Source organism: Dendrobates tinctorius, unplaced genomic scaffold (genome assembly GCF_039654945.1).
Source record: "Dendrobates tinctorius isolate UK_male_01 unplaced genomic scaffold, ASM3965494v1 ptg000177l, whole genome shotgun sequence".
In the NCBI taxonomy this organism is placed as follows: Eukaryota; Metazoa; Chordata; class Amphibia; order Anura; family Dendrobatidae; genus Dendrobates; species Dendrobates tinctorius.
Window position 1 is genome coordinate 19,553,605 of NW_027361844.1, and position 17,070 is coordinate 19,570,674.

General features: G+C 42.2%; 1 protein-coding gene across 1 annotated transcript in view; it reads right to left on the reverse strand.

The window, feature by feature from the left end:
• The window catches only part of UBE2G2 (ubiquitin conjugating enzyme E2 G2), an 83,391-nt gene that overhangs the window by 40,711 nt on the left and 25,610 nt on the right, over positions 1-17,070 (reverse strand). The window contains exons 2-3 of the mRNA XM_073551569.1: positions 8,917-8,952; positions 7,750-7,795 (exon numbers count right to left, since the gene is read on the reverse strand). Of these exons, the coding sequence (XP_073407670.1) occupies positions 7,750-7,795; positions 8,917-8,952 (82 nt within the window). The remainder of the gene's footprint in view (positions 1-7,749; positions 7,796-8,916; positions 8,953-17,070) is intronic.

Genomic DNA, 17,070 nt, shown 5'->3' on the forward strand with positions numbered 1-17,070 from the left:
AAATAAATGATGGTCCAACTAAACGCAAACCGGATGGAATAGCATGCCGCTGTAAGATGCTGTGGTAGCCATGCTGGTTCAGAATACCTTCAATTTTGAATAAATCGCCAACAGTGTCACCAGCAAAGCACCATCACACCTCCTCCTCCATGCTTCACCGTGGGAACCAGGCATGTAGAGTCCATCCGTTCACCTTTTCTGCGTTGCACAAAGACACGGTGGTTGGAACCAAAGATCTCAAATTTGGACTCATCAGACCAAAGCACAGATTTCCACTGGTCTCATGTCCATTCCTTGTGTTCTTTAGCCCAAACAAGTCTCTTCTGCTTGTTGCCTGTCCTTAGCAGTGGTTTCCTAGCACCTATTTTACCATGAAGGCCTGCTGCACAAAGTCTCCTCTTAACAGTTGTGGTAGAGATGTGTCTGCTGCTAGAACTCTGTGTGGCACTGACCTGGTCTCTAATCTGAGCTGCGATTAACCTGCGATTTCTGAGGCTGGTGACTCGGATGAACTTATCCTCCGCAGCAGAGGTGACTCTTGGTCTTCCTTTCCTGGGGCAGTCCTCATGTGAGCCAGTTTAATTGTAGTGCTTGATGGTTTTTGCCACTGCACTTGGGGACACTTTTTATTATTATTATTATTATTATTATTATAGCGCCATTTATTCCATGGCGCTTTACATGTAAGGAGGGGTATACATAATACATACAAGTACAGTAATCTTAAATAATACAAGTCACGACTGGTACAGGATGAGAGAGGACCCTGCCCGCGAGGGCTCACAATCTACAACGGGATGGGTGAGGATACAGTAGGCGAGGGTAGAGCTGGTCGTGCAGCGGTTTGGTGGATCGGTGGTTACTGCAAGTTGTAGGCTTGTCGGAAGAGGTAGGTCTTCAAGTTCTTTTTGAAGGTTTCCATGGTAGGCGAGAGTCTGATATGTCGTGGTAGAGAGTTCCAGAGTAGAGGGGATGCGCGGGAGAAATCTTGTATGCGATTGTGGGAAGAGGAGATAAGAGGGGAGTACAGAAGGAGATCTTGTGCGGATCGGAGGTTTCGTGCAGGTAAGTACCGGGAGACTAGGTCACAGATGTACGGAGGACTCAGGTTGTGGATGGCTTTGTATGTCATGGTTAGGGTTTTGAACTGGAGTCTTTGGGTAATGGGGAGCCAGTGCAGGGATTGACAGAGGGGAGAGGCCGGGGAATAGCGGGGGGACAGGTGGATTAGTCAGGCAGCAGAGTTAAGAATAGATTGGAGGGGTGCTAGAGTGTTAGAGGGGAGGCCACAGAGCAGGAGGATGCAGTAGTCAAGGCGGGAGATGATGAGGGCATGGACTAGGGTTTTTGCAGATTCTTGGTTGAGGAATGTACGGATCCGTTAAATATTTTTGAGTTGAAGTCGGCAGGAAGCAGAAAGGGCTTGGATATGTGGTTTGAAAGAGAGATCAGTGTCAAGGATAACCCCGAGGCAGCGAGTTTGTGGGACTGGAGAGAGTGGGCAGCCGTTTACTTTAATGGATAGGTCCGTTGGGGGGGGTCACGTGAGATGGGCGAAAGATGATTAATTCTGTTTTGTCCATATTAAGTTTTAGAAATCTAGCGGAGAAGAAGGATGAAATAGCAGACAGACATTGAGGGATTCTGTTTAGTAAGGAGGTGATATCTGGTCCAGAGATGTAGATCTGTGTGTCATCAGCATAGAGTTTCAAAGTTTTCCCAATTTTTCGGACTGACTGACCTTCATTTCTTAAAGTAATGATGGCCACTCGTTTTTCTTTACTTTGCTGCTTTTTTCTTGCCATAATAGAAATTCTAACAGTTTATTCAGTAGGACTATCAGCTGTGTATCCACCAGACTTCTGCACAACACAATTGATGGTCCCAACCCCATTTATAAGGCAAGAAATCCCACTTATTAAACCTGACAGAGCACACCTGTGAAGTGAAACCCATTTCCGGTGACTACCTCTTGAAGCTCATCAAGAGAATGGCAAGAGTGTGCAAAACAGTAATCAAAGCAAAAGGTGGCTACTTTGAAGAACCTAGAATATAAGACACACAGTATTTTCAGTTGTTTCACACTTTTTTGTTAATTATATAATTCCACATGTGTTAATTCATAGTTTTGATGCCTTCAGAGTGAACCGACAATTTTCATAGTCATGAAAATAAAGAAAACTCTTTGAATGAGAAGGTGTGTCCAAACTTTTGGTCTGTACTGCGTGTGTGTATAAATATATATATATATATATATATATATATATATATATATATATACAGTGCCTACAAGTAGTATTCAACCCCCTGCAGATTTAGCAGGTTTGATAAGATGCAAATAAGTTAGAGCCTTCAAACTTCACACAAGAGCAGGATTTATTAACAGATGCATAAATCTTACAAACCAAAAAGTTATGTTGCTCAGTTAAATTTTAATAAATTTTAAACATAAAAGTGTGGGTCAATTATTATTCAACCCCTAGGTTTAATATTTTGTGGAATAACCCTTGTTTGCAATTACAGCTAATAATCGTCTTTTATAAGACCTGATCAGGCCGGCACAGGTCTCTGGAGTTATCTTGGCACACTCCTCCATGCAGATCTTTTCCAAGTTATCTAGGTTCTTTGGGTGTCTCATGTGGACTTTAATCTTGAGCTCCTTCCACAAGTTTTCAATTGGGGTAAGGTCAGGAGACTGACTAGGCCACTCCAACACCTTGATTTTTTGCCTCTTGAACCAGGCCTTGGTTTTGTTGGCTGTGTGCTTTGTGTCGTTGTCTTGTTGGAAGATGAAATGACGACCCATCTTAAGATCCTTGATGGAGGAGCGGAGGTTCTTGGCCAAAATCTCCAGGTAGGCCGTGCTATCCATCTTCCCATGGATGCGGACCAGATGGCCAGGCCCCTTGGCTGAGAAACAGCCCCACAGCATGATGCTGCCACCACCATGCTTGACTGTAGGGATGGTATTCTTGGGGTCGTATGCAGTGCCATCCAGTCTCCAAACGTCACGTGTGTGGTTGGCACCAAAGATCTCGATCTTGGTCTCATCAGACCAGAGAACCTTGAACCAGTCTGTCTCAGAGTCCTCCAAGTGATCATGAGCAAACTGTAGACGAGCCTTGACATGACACTTTGAAAGTAAAGGTACCTTACGGGCTCGTCTGAAACGGAGACCTTTGCGGTGTAGTACGTTACTTATGGTATTGACTGAAACCAATGTCCCCACTGTCATGAGATCTTCCCGGAGCTCCTTCCTTGTTGTCCTTGGGTTAGCCTTGACTCTTCGGACAAGCCTGGCCTCGGCACGAGAGGAAACTTTCAAAGGCTGTCCAGGCCGTGGAAGGCTAACAGTAGTTCCATAAGCCTTCCACTTCCGGATGATGCTCCCAACAGTGGAGACAGGTAGGCCCAACTCCTTGGAAAGGGTTTTGTACCCCTTGCCAGCCTTGTGACCCTCCACGATCTTGTCTCTGATGGCCTTGGAATGCTCCTTTGTCTTTCCCATGTTGACCATGTATGAGTGCTGTTCACAAGTTTGGGGAGGGTCTTAAATAGTCAGAAAAGGCTGGAAAAAGAGATAATTAATCCAAACATGTGAAGCTCATTGTTCTTTGTGCCTGAAATACTTCTTAATACTTTAGGGGAACCAAACAGAATTCTGGTGGCTTGAGGGGTTGAATAATAAATGACCCTCTGAATAAACTTTTCACAATTTAAAAAAAAAATAAACAAAGAAATAACATTCTTTTTTGCTGCAGTGCATTTCACACTTCCAGGCTGATCTACAGTCCAAATGTCACAATGCCAAGTTAATTCCGAATGTGTAAACCTGCTAAATCTGCAGGGGGTTGAATACTACTTGTAGGCACTGTATATATACACACAGTCATATGATAAAGTTTGGGCACCCCTATTAATGTTAACCTTTTTTCTTTATAACAATTTTGGTTTTTGCAACAGCTATTTCAGTTTCATATATCTAATAACTGATGGACTCAGTTATATTTCTGGATTCAAATGAGGTTTATTGTACTAACAGAAAATGTGCAATCTGCATTTAAACAAAATTTGACCGGTGCAAAAGTATGGGCACCCTTATCAGTTTCTTGATTTGAACACTCCTAACTACTTTTTACTGACTTCCTGAAGCACTAAATTGGTTTTGTAACCTCATTGAGCTTTGAACTTCATAGCCAGGTGTATCAAATCATGAGAAAAGGTATTTAAGGTGGCCACTTGCAAGTAGTTCTCCTATTTGATTCTCCTATGAAGAGTGGCATCATGGGCTCCTCAAAACAACTCTCAAATGCTCTGAAAACAAAGATTATTCAACATAGCTTTTCAGGGGAAGGATCCAAAAAGTTGTCTCAGAGATTTAACCTGTCAGTTTCCACTGTGAGGAACATAGAAAGGAAATGGAAGAACACAGGTACAGTTCTGGTTAAGCCCAGAAGTGGCAGGCCAAGAAAAATATCAGAAAGGCATAGAAGAAGAATGGTGAGAACAGTCAAGGACAATCCACAAGACCACCTCCAAAGACCTACAGCATCATCTTGCTGCAGATGGTGTCACTGTGTATCGGTCAACAATACAGCGCACTTTGCACAAGGAGAAGCTGTATGGGAGAGTGATGCGAAAGAAGCCGTTTCTGCAAGCACGCCACAAACAGAGTCGCCTGAGGTATGCAAAAGCACATTTGGACAAGCCAGTTACATTTTGGAAGAAGGTCCTGTGGACTGATTAAACAAAGATTGAGTTGTTTGGTCATACAAAAAGGCGTTATGCATGGAGGCTAAAAAACACAGCATTCCAAGAAAAACACTTGCTACCCACAGTAAAATTTGGTGGAGGTTCCATCATGCTTTGGGGCTGTGTGGCCAATGCCGGCACCGGGAATCTTGTTAAAGTTGAGGGTCGCATGGATTCAACTCAGTATCAGCAGATTCTTGACAATAATGTGCAAGAATCAGTGACAAAGTTGAAGTTACGCAGGGGATGGATATTTCAGCAAGACAATGATCCAAAACACCGCTCCAAATCTACTCAGGCATTCATGCAGAGGAACAATTACAATGTTCTGGAATGGCCATCCCAGTCCCCAGACCTGAATATCATTGAACATCTGTGGGATAATTTGAAGTGGGCTGTCCATGCTCGGCGACCATCAAACTTAACTGAACTGGAATTGTTTTGTAAACAGGAATGGTCACAAATACCTTCATCCAGGATCCAGGAACTCATTAATAGCTACAGGAAGCGACTAGAGACTGTTATTTTTGCAAAAGGAGGATCTACAAAATATTAATGTCACTTAAGTTGAGGTGCCCATACTTTTGCACCGGTCAAATTTTGTTTAAATGCAGATTGCACATTTTCTGTTGGTACAATAAACCTCATTTGAATCCAGAAATATAACTGAGTCCATCAGTTATTAGATATATGAAACTGAAATAGCTGTTGCAAAAACCAAAATTGTTATAAAGAAAAAAGGTTAACATTAATAGGGGTGCCCAAACTTTAACATATATATATATATATATATATATATATATATATATATATATATATATATATATATATATAGAACACTATGACTTATCTCAGCTAAGACAAAGCCTAGATCCTCAGGCTACATTCACACCATGGGCGTAGCCAGGCTCAAACCTAGGGGGGGGGGCAGAACCTCATACTGTTCCGCAGAACCTCATACTGCACACCTCAGCTGCTGCAGAACCACATACTGCACACCCCTACACTTGAAAATAAAGCCTGCACCTTAAGAAGATGTGGTGATGAATGCAGTCTATTTATTCCAACTATCAATCGATGCTGATGTGTTACTGAAGACGAGCAATGCCTGTCCTGGGCGTCCTTTTGGGCAGCTATGAGGTGTACCTGACTGGTGCTAAAAAAAAAAAAAAGTGTTAGTCTGTGTGCTACCCAGCTTTCATTCTTTTTGGTACAGATAAGATATGGATAGACAGATATGGATAAATGGATAGATAGAGCAGATTTCTAATCTGCTTTTGCTATTGAAATTATCTATGAGCTCAAAAACCTTTCAGGTGATGCAGTTTTTAAAAAGCTGATCTGCTTTTGCAGCTGAAAAACGCATCCTCAAAAAACGCAGGAAAAACGCTGTGTGTGAATGTAGCCTTAGATCAGGAATAGAACAGCCATTTATAGGACATTTCATAACTTTCCCAAATTCCTATGAAAAAAATATTCAGCACATTCTGCATTGAATTACTGTACCCAATTTATTATATATTTTAGGAGTCGGAGTCGGTCCATTTTATACAGACTCCAACTCCACCAAAATGAGCTCGGACTCCACGACTCCGACTCCACAGCCCTGGCAATTTCACAGCACTTGGAATTTTTTTCCCATTTTCGAGTACACGACATGGTAAAGCCAATGGTGTCATTCAAAAGTACAACTCGTCCCGCAAAAAATAAGCCCTCACATAGCCATATTAACGGAAAAATAAAAAAAGTTATGGTTTTGGAAAGAAGGGGAGCGAAAAACGAAACCAGCTCCGGGAGTTAAGGGGTTAAAACTATTTTTTCTTTTACTTTTGGCATGCTTCAATAGCCTCTATGGGAGGCTAGAAGCTGCCACAACATGATCGGCTCTGCTACATAGAGGCGATGCTCAGATCGCCTCTATGTAGCAGATTTACTGCATTGCTATGAGCGCCGACCACAGGGTGGTGCTCACAGCAATCCGGCATCAACAACCATAGAGTTCTCCAGAAGACCTCTCGTTGCTATGCTGACGAATCGATGACCCCCGATCATGTGATGGGGATCACCGGTGACTGCATTTCCGGCCGGATGGCCGGGAGCACTAGTTAAATGTCGCTGTCAGAGTTTGACAGCGGCATTTAACTAGTTAATAGCCGCGGGCGAATTGCAATTCCACCCGTGGCTATTTCGGGCACATGTGAGCTGTTCAAAACAGCTGATATGTCCCGGCTTTGATGCGGGCTCACGGCCGGAGCCCACATCAAAGCGGGGGTGCTGCCATCGAACATACTATTCCGTCCAATTGCAGAAAGGGGATAAGGTCATGTTCACAAGTTCAGTATTTGATCAGTATTTGTAAGCCAAGAGTGGGTGAAAAATACATAAGTGGTGACATATTTCTATTATACATTTTCTTTAATTGTTCCTCTCCTCTATTTGGCTTACAAATACTGATGTGAAATACTGACCAAATACTGCAGTGTGAAAGTGGCCTTAGGAAAATCCACAGCGTTTCCACAACTTAATCCATAGTTGTTTTTCACACCTGAAGAAGACCCGTCTGGACATACCTCAATGCTCCAGCCTTGTTTTTCACCTACAAACACTGTTGTCCTAAAGCGTCCTTACTCACGTCACTATTGCAGCAATTTTTACCAAATCGAAAGAAAGCCACAGTGGTTTCCTATGATTATGTACGAACTGTGGCAGAAGCCGTGACATGTGATTAAACCTTAGGAAATCATTTGAAAAATGTGATCCTTAATATAGCATGTGAAAGTGAACATATTCATTTCACAAAGCCATAAACAGATGAGTGGCCAGAGAAAACCATGCAAGGAAGCACTTTTTTTCGGACTATCTTCATGAAAGTCTAAACTTGTAAGACATTTTATAAAGTGTTCAATAATCCAGAAGGTCAGAAGATCCTTAAACTTTTAGGTATTGGTGCTTGACATAAAAAAGCTTGTGGTATATTGACAGATGTGCTTTACTCACATGATCAGGGCTTCCCATTCAAAGAAATTTTCTTCATTTATGGGGCCTGCAAAATAAAAAAACAAAAATGTTTTGGAATCAAAGTACAAATATATAGAGAATTATATTACTTCTTCATAAATTACAATCAATAAATGCATCAAAAGTGTTACTTGCAAAAATACATCATAAACCCCTTGATTATATATATTTTGCATTTTTCCACTTCATCATCAGTCAGGTATAACCTAAAATTTCTTAATATATTCTTAAAATCCCAATACACATTAGGTACATTTTGGCTAAAATTTACAATTATGGCAGGAAAAACAGAGCATCTAGGTTGTAGGAGGCTGAAACGATTCTTCTATTGTGAAAGAAGTGTCAGGAAAAAAGGCCAAACAGCTATTAGCGCCCTGGGATTGCGGCGCGGGGAGCAGATAGTGTGACAGAGGAAGAAATCTCCATCTGCTGAATTTAACCATACCTATCATTTGCCTGGAATCTAGCTATAGAACTTTCTATATAAAGGGAAAAAAGTGATGTGTCTGGCTGCTGGTGATTTCAAGTCTGTAACCTCCACTGTTCATGAGAACGGATCTAATGCCTTACTTGGATGAACACACATGCTCAATCACCACCCAGTCCAAATAGGGAACACTGTACCCCAGTGCTCATGAAGAGTGGGGCCCAATACTGGGAAGCCCATCTATCAGACTAGCATTCTCTAGCCAATGGGTTTTGATAAGTGTCCAATTGCTGGCGGCCTCAATGTTGTGACCTCCACCATTCACACGTACAAGGGTCCCTTGCCCCGTTTGAATGGAGCGCTTGTCAAGTGTGAATGCTGCTGTTTTACTTCAAGTACTGGAGTTTAAGAAAATAGACAGGTACATCGCCTGGCTATCTCCTGCAGTCACATAGATTTTGAATGTTTGAACTCCACTCTATTCAAACACGGTGCACGGACCTCAGTGCTTTTGATCGGCGAGGTCCCAGTGCTGGAAACCCCATTGATTAATCATCTACTCAATACCCAATAGATATGTTTTCAGTCTGGGAGTATCCCTTTATACTAATAGCTGAGTAGCCATTGTAACATCAGTAAATTCACTTTATAAAAAGTTGTGAGGAGGTGTTCAGATTACCCAGGAATTACTGCCACAAGGATATCTCAGGAGAACATACCTGCCACAATCCCTTCTGGTGGATTAAGTGTTAGCTCTGAAATAAAAACAAAAAAACAAAATGAGACCAGAATAGAAACAAAAATAGTAAAAAAAATAAAAAAAGAGGAGTCAGCATTTTAATATGAAGGTTCTGAATGTGCTCCATGGACAGGCTTAACTGGCATCCAAACATTACACTATTGTGTCCAAATTTTCTCTTAAGAGAGAAAGACCAGAACGCTAGCGCCACCTATAGGAAGAAGCAATCCTAAAAGTCAATAGCGACCCTCTAACGAGCCTTGTCACATGGCTAAAGATAAAAGCCAAAACCAAAAACTCAATTTGCAGACACTGTCTTTCAGGGTACCACCCCATACCAATGAAAAGTGTGAAATCTGGTTTGGCTGGGTGAGAGACGTCTGACCGGGATCCATGGGGTAACGTTTCTCCTTGCGGAGAGTGACATGTCAAGCCTGATATGCCAAGGTGAGGAGACTTTTGAGCAGGTCTGTGAAGTTGGAGTCGGTGCTCATTTTGGTGGAGTCGGAGTTGGTATAAAACGGACCGACTCCTAAAATATATAATAAATTGGGTACAGTAGTTCAATGTAAAATGTGCTGAATATTTTTTTCATAGGAATTTGGGAAAGTTATGAAATGTCCTATAAATGGCTGTTCTATTCCTGATCTAAGGCTACATTCACACAAGAACAGGTTCTTGTTATTGTAACGGACAATGCTTCTAACATAAGTACAATTACACTGATGAATGAGAGTAATGAACAACAGCTAGAAGAAAATTTAGGCTTCAGTATGTTTGAGATGGAAGGCCACAGTGCTGTTCATGTAACTGAGGAACAAACAGATATTACAACCGAAGAACAGCAAAATTATACTGTAGAAATAGATGATTTTGTTGAATCTGCTTCAAAACACTTTCCTATTCATCACATGCGCTGTGTTGTGCACACGCTGCAGCTGGCAATAAGAGATAGTCTGCAAGAGGGACATGCTGGAAATCTGATTGGGAAATTGGTTATTGCCACCAGAACGCCTAAAATTGATTCCATCTTGAAGAGACGTGCTGGGAAAGGGGCAATTGTCGATCAAGCCACTCGGTGGGGCAGCACTTATTTAATGATTGAGTGATTGCTTGAACTAAGGGTCCCATCACACACAGCGATCTCGCTAGCGAGATCGCTGATTTTGTGACACGCCAGCGAGATCGCTGTGTGAGACAGGGATCAGCGACCGGCCCCTCTGCCGGTTATCGCTGATCATGCCGAGCGGCATGGGCCGTTTTTCGATCGCTGGTCTCCCGCTGCCCAGCACGCATCGCTGTGTGTGGCGAGAGACCAGCGATCAGCGACCCCCGGCAGGCCCGCACAGACCCCCGCCAGGCCCGCACAGACCCCCCCGCACACACAGACATGCATAGTCTCCACCCACACACCGCCCACACTCTTCCCCCCTCCCGAACTGGATGTGCAAGGAAAGAAAGGGTTTATTTTTATTCCGATATTTGTGCCCCATTGACTTGCATGGGTTTCTGGTATAGGAATCAGCGATACCCGATATTTTTGGGGTATCGGTCCGATCCAATATTTCCCGATATCGGAAGGTATCGCTCAACACTAACGTTTACTTTACATCAGCACAATTTTGGAACCAAATTTATTTTTTTGTTAGGAAGTTATAAGGGTTAAAAGTTGACCACGATTTCTCATTTTTGCAACACCATTTTATTTTTACGGACCACATCACATTTGAAGTTACTTTGAGGGGTCTATATGATAGAAAATACCCAAAAGTGACACCATTCTAAAAACTGCACCCCTCAAGGTGCTCAAAACCAGATTTAAGAAGTTTATTAACCCTTCAGGTGCTTCACAGGAATTTTTTGTATGTTTAAAAAAAAAATGAACATTTAACTTTTTTTCACAAAAAAATTACTTCAGTCAAATTTTTTTTATTTTACCAAGGGTAAGAGGAGAAATTGGACTGCAAAAGTTATTGTGCAATTTGTCCTGAGTATGCTGATACCTGATATGTGGGGGGAACCACTGTTTCGGCGCATGGCAGAGCTCAGAAGGGAAGGAGCACCGTTTGACTTTTTAAATGCAAAATTGTCTGGAATTCAGATCGGACGCCATGTCACGTTTGGAGAGCCCCTGATGTACCTAAACAGTGGAAACCCCCCACAAATGACCCCTTTTTGGAAAATAGACCCCCCGAGGAACTTATCTAGATATGTGGTGAGAACTTTGAACCCACAAGGGCTTCACAGAAGTTTATAACGTACAGTCGTATAATTAAAAAATAATATTTCCATAAAAACTATCTATTCACCCCCAATTTTTATTTTCCCAAGGGTAACAGGACCCTAAAAGTTATTGTGCAATTTGTCCTGAGTACGCTGATACCCCATATGTGGGTGTAAACGACTATTTGGGGACATGGCAGAGCTCGGAAGGGAAGCAGCGCCATTTTACTTTTTTGGCTGGAATTGAGATCGGACACCATGTCACGTTTGGAAAGACCCTGATGTACCAAAACAGTGGAAACCCCCCACAAATGACACCATTTTGGAAACTAGACCCCCCCAAGGAACTTATCTAGATGTGTGGTGAGAACTTTGAACCTCCAAGGGCTTCACCGAAGTTTATAACGTATAGCCGTACAATTAAAAAATCATATTTTTTCCACAAAAATGATCTTTTCACCCTCAATTTTTATTTTTCCAAGGGTAACAGGACCCCAAAAGTTATTGTGCAATTTGTCCTGAGTACGCTGATGCCCCATATGTGGGGGTAGACCACTATTTGGGCGCATGGCAGAGCTCGGAAGGGAAGCAGCGCCATTTGACTTTTTTGGCTGGAATTGGGATTGGACGCCATGCCGCATTTGGAAAGCCCCTGATGTGCTTAAACAGTGGAAACCCCCACAAATGACACCATTTTGGAAACTAGACCCCCCCAAGGAACTTATCTAGATGTGTGGTGAGCACGTTGAACCCCCAAGGGCTTCACAGAAGTTTATAATGCCTGGGTGTGAAAATAAAAAAATCATATTTTTTCCACAAACATGATCTTTTAGTCCCCAATTTTTTATTTTCCCAAGGGTAACAGGAGAAATTGGACCACAAAAGTTGTTGTCAAATTTGTCTTGAGTACGCTGGTACCCCATATGTGGGAGAAAACTACTGTATGGGCACACGTCGGGGCTCGGAAGGGAAATAGTGACGTTTTGGAATGCAGACTTTGATGGAATGGTCTGCGGGTGTCATGTCGCGTTTGGAGAGCCTCTGATGTGCCTAAACTGTTGAAACACCCCACAAGTGACCCCATTTTGGAAACTAGACCCCCCACGAAACTTATCTAGATGTGTGGTAAGCACTTTGAACTCCCAAGTGCTTCACAGAAGTTTATAACGCCCGGGCGTGAAAATAAAAAAATCATTTTTTTTCCACAAAAATGATATTTTTGCCCCCAATTTTTTATTTTCCTAAGGGTAACAGGAGAAATTGGACCCCAAAAGTTGTTTTGCAATTTGTCCTTAGTAGGCCGATACCCCATATGTGGGGGTAAAACACTGTTTGGGCGCATGGCAGAGCTTGGAAGGGAAGGAGCACCATTTGACTTTTTCAGCGCAGAATTGGCTGGAATGGAGATCAGGCACCATGTTGCATTTGGAGAGCACCTGATGTGCCCAAACCGTGGAAACCCCCAATTCTAACTCCATCCCTAACCCCAACACACCCCAAACCCTAATGGGAAAATGGAAATAAATACATTTTTTTAATTTTATTATTTTTCCCTAACTAAGGGGGTGAGAACGGGGGGTTTGATTTACTATTTATGGCGGTTTTTGTTTGGCAGCTGTCACACGCTAAAAGACGCTTTTTATTGTAAAAATAGTTTTTGCATCACCACATTTTGAGAGCTATTTTTCCATATTTTGACCCACCGAGTCATGTGAGGTCTTATTTTTTGCAGGACGAGTTGATGTTTTTATTGGTACCATTTTTGGGCACGTGACATTTTTTGATCACTTTTTATTCTGATTTTTGGGACGCAGAATTTAGAAAAACCAGCATTTCATGAATTTCTTTTGGGTGGTGCGTTTACACCGTTCCGCGTGTGGTAAAATTGATAAGGCGGTTTTATTCCTCGGGTCAGTACAGTTACAGCGATACCTCATTTATGTCTTTTTTTATGTTTTGGCGCTTTTTATGCAATGAAAACAATTTTATATAAAAGATAATTATTTTTGCATCGCTTTATTCTGCGAGCTATAACTTTTTTATTTTTTCGCTGATGATGCTGTGTGGTGGCTCGTTTTTTGTGGGACAAGATGACGTTTTCAGCGGTACCATGGATATTTATATGCGTCTTGTTTTGTTTTTTATTTTTTAAAGGGTACGCTAAGGGGGTTAACTAATGGGACAGTTTTATAGGGCAGGTCGTTACGGACGCGGCGATACCAAATATGTGTACTTTTATTGTTTTTTTTTATTATTATTTCCAAAAACTGAATTAGGGAATATTTTTTTTTTTTAATTTATTTAGCGATTTTTTTATAAATTATTTTTACACTTTTTTTTTAAACTTTATTACAATGTCCCAGGGGGGACATAACTGTCACGTGACAGATCGCTGATCTGTGACATCAAAGATCGCTGTGACAGATCAGCGATCTGCCACAGGCAGTGCAGAAGCGCAGGCACGAGGAAGCCAGCTCCCTGCAGGCCACTGAAGGTCCCCGCCGCCATTTTGGAAGGGAAGGAGACCCCCGAAGCAGCGCTGCACATTGCGCTGCTGTGGGGGTCTCAGGGAAGCACGGAGAGAGCCCCCTCCCTCCCGATGCTTCCCTAAACCACCGGTACACTGCGATCGTGTTTGATCGCAGTGTGCCAGGGGTTAACGTGTTGGGGGTGATCCGTGACCGCCCCTGACACATAGTGCCGGGTGTCAGCTGTGATAATCAGATGACACCCAGCGCGATCAGCGGCGCTCGCCACGTGGGCGCCGCTGATCACTATGATGTACTATCCCGTCCCTGGGAATTAAGTCCCAGGGCACATGGACGGGATAGTACATCATATGGCAGAAAGTGGTTAATGATCAACAGCTTACTAAAGGAAAAGAAGTTCTGACTGAGGTAACAGTTAGGATGAGTGGCCTACAGGAGGACTGCCAGGCGCAAGAGGACTTGGGTCCTGACAGTGCTACTGCTGCCATATCTTCATCCTCATCAGATGAGGAGTTTGACTTTGACAATTATTTGGATGACATGGAGCAGGCAAAGTGTTGCCGCAAGGAAAAAGATTTCACTCCGTCTCCTATATCAAGCAGATTGACCATATTTCAGCAAAATGTTTCACTTGCTCTCAAAGAAATAGAAAAATTCAACCGTTCATCAAAACTGACTGTGCATGAGGCAATTCCTTTATACCCGGAAATTGTTAGAGATGTTGCCCATGTGGTTACGGCTTTGCCTCCAACCCAAGTTAGTGTAGATAGGTTGTTCTCTAGCTTTAAAATTATTAGGTCAGATTTGAGGTCATCTATGAAGGAGGATCTGATGGAGGCAATTCTATTTCTTAGAACAAATTTATAGACTGCACAAATGTTATTTAGTATGTTTTTGTTGAAAACTGTTTTTTTGCCACTTACATAGTTTATTACATAGTGTTATGTATATATATATATATATATATATATATATATATATATATATACACACACACAGTGGGGAAAAAAAGTATTTAGTCAGTCAGCAATAGTGCAAGTTCCACCACTTAAAAAGATGAGAGGCGTCTGTAATTTACATCATAGGTAGACCTCAACTATGGGAGACAAACTGAGAAAAAAAAAATCCAGAAAATCACATTGTCTGTTTTTTTTTCATTTTATTTGCATATTATGGTGGAAAATAAGTATTTGGTCAGAAACAAGCAATCAAGATTTCTGGCTCTCACAGACCTGTAACTTCTTCTTTAAGAGTCTCCTCTTTCCTCCACTCATTACCTGTAGTAATGGCACCTGTTTAAACTTGTTATCAGTATAAAAAGACACCTGTGCACACCCTCAAACAGTCTGACTCCAAACTCCACTATGGTGAAGACCAAAGAGCTGTCAAAGGACACCAGAAACAAAATTGTAGCCCTGCACCAGGCTGGGAAGACTGAATCTGCAATAGCCAACCAGTTTGGAGTGAAGAAATCAAATGTGGGAGCAATAATTAGAAAATGGAAGACATACAAGACCACTAATAATCTCCCTCGATCTGGTGCTCCACGCAAAATCCCGCCCCGTGGGGTCAGAATGATCACAAGAACGGTGAGCAAAAATCCCAGAACCACGCGGGGGGACCTAGTGAATGAACTGCAGAGAGCTGGGACCAATGTAACAAGGCCTACCGTAAGTAACACACTACGCCACCATGGACTCAGATCCTGCAGTGCCAGACGTGTCCCACTGCTTAAGCCTGTACATGTCCGGGCCCGTCTGAAGTTTGCTAGAGAGCATTTGGATGATCCAGAGGAGTTTTGGGAGAATGTCCTATGGTCTGATGAAACCAAACTGGAACTGTTTGGTAGAAACACAACTTGTCGTGTTTGGAGGAAAAAGAATACTGAGTTGCATCCATCAAACACCATACCTACTGTAAAGCATGGTGGTGGAAACATCATGCTTTGGGACTGTTTCTCTGCAAAGGGGCCAGGACGACTGATCCGGGTACATGAAAGAATGAATGGGGCCATGTATCGTGAGATTTTGAGTGCAAACCTCCTTCCATCAGCAAGGGCATTGAAGATGAAACGTGGCTGGGTCTTTCAACATGACAATGATCCAAAGCACCGCCAGGGCAATGAAGGAGTGGCTTCGTAAGAAGCATTTCAAGGTCCTGGAGTGGCCTAGCCAGTCTCCAGATCTCAACCCTATAGAAAACCTTTGGAGGGAGTTGAAAGTCCGTGTTGCCAAGCGAAAAGCCAAAAACATCACTGCTCTAGAGGAGATCTGCATGGAGGAATGGGCCAACATACCAACAACAGTGTGTGGCAACCTTGTGAAGACTTACAGAAAACGTTTGACCTCTGTCATTGCCAACAAAGGATATATCACAAAGTATTGAGATGAAATTTTGTTTCTGACCAAATACTTATTTTCCACCATAATATGCAAATAAAATGAAAAAAAAAACCAGACAATGTGATTTTCTGGATTTTTTTTTCTCAGTTTGTCTCCCATAGTTGAGGTCTACCTATGATGTAAATTACAGACGCCTCTCATCTTTTTAAGTGGTGGAACTTGCACTATTGCTGACTGACTAAATACTTTTTTTCCCCACTGTGTATATATATATATATATAATCGATATTACATAGTGTATTACATATTTACAATTTATTATAGTTTTTTGTGTTCTAAAGTTGTATTCCAATAAATAGATATTATGTTCTATCTAAATGTCTTGATTATTGTATCATAGAAATGATTAAATGTCTGATGTTCACATTGTACTACAATACATTTTTCACTTAAATATAAGCAATATATGTGGGAGTCTGAGTCGTGGAGTCGGAGTAAGGGAAATGGAGGAATCGGAGTCGCAGGTTTGGCGCCTTACCGACTCCACAGCCCTGCTTTTAAGCCTTGCAATGCTCCTATGAGAAATATGCAAATTGTCTCTTCAGAGAGGAAGAGAACTGGAACTCTAGCTCCACCTATAGGAAGTAGCAATCCTAAACTTCAATATCAACCCTATAACGAGCCTTGTCACATGACTTAGGATGAAAGCCAAAACCAAATCTCAATTTGCAGCACACTATTACTATCCTTGCTTGTATGTAGTTCATGCCAATAATCTATACAAAAACAACTTTAAGGTCATGCATAAAGCAGATGGAAACTGGGAACCCTTGGCACACAGATAGTCCATCAATTGCTCGTCTTACATGGGAATTCCAAGCAGGTCCCACTGACCGCGACGTGCATCACTGTCCCGTTCTCATGATAGGATCATGGTAGGATCCGCATACATGTCCCATATATTTATGGCATAGCTTGTCCCTATATGTGCAGTTAGGGTGATCACCACTTTATGGAGCAGATCGCTGGACTCTGCAATCACACCTGAACTGGATGTCCACAATTCAGTCTCTTAGGGTG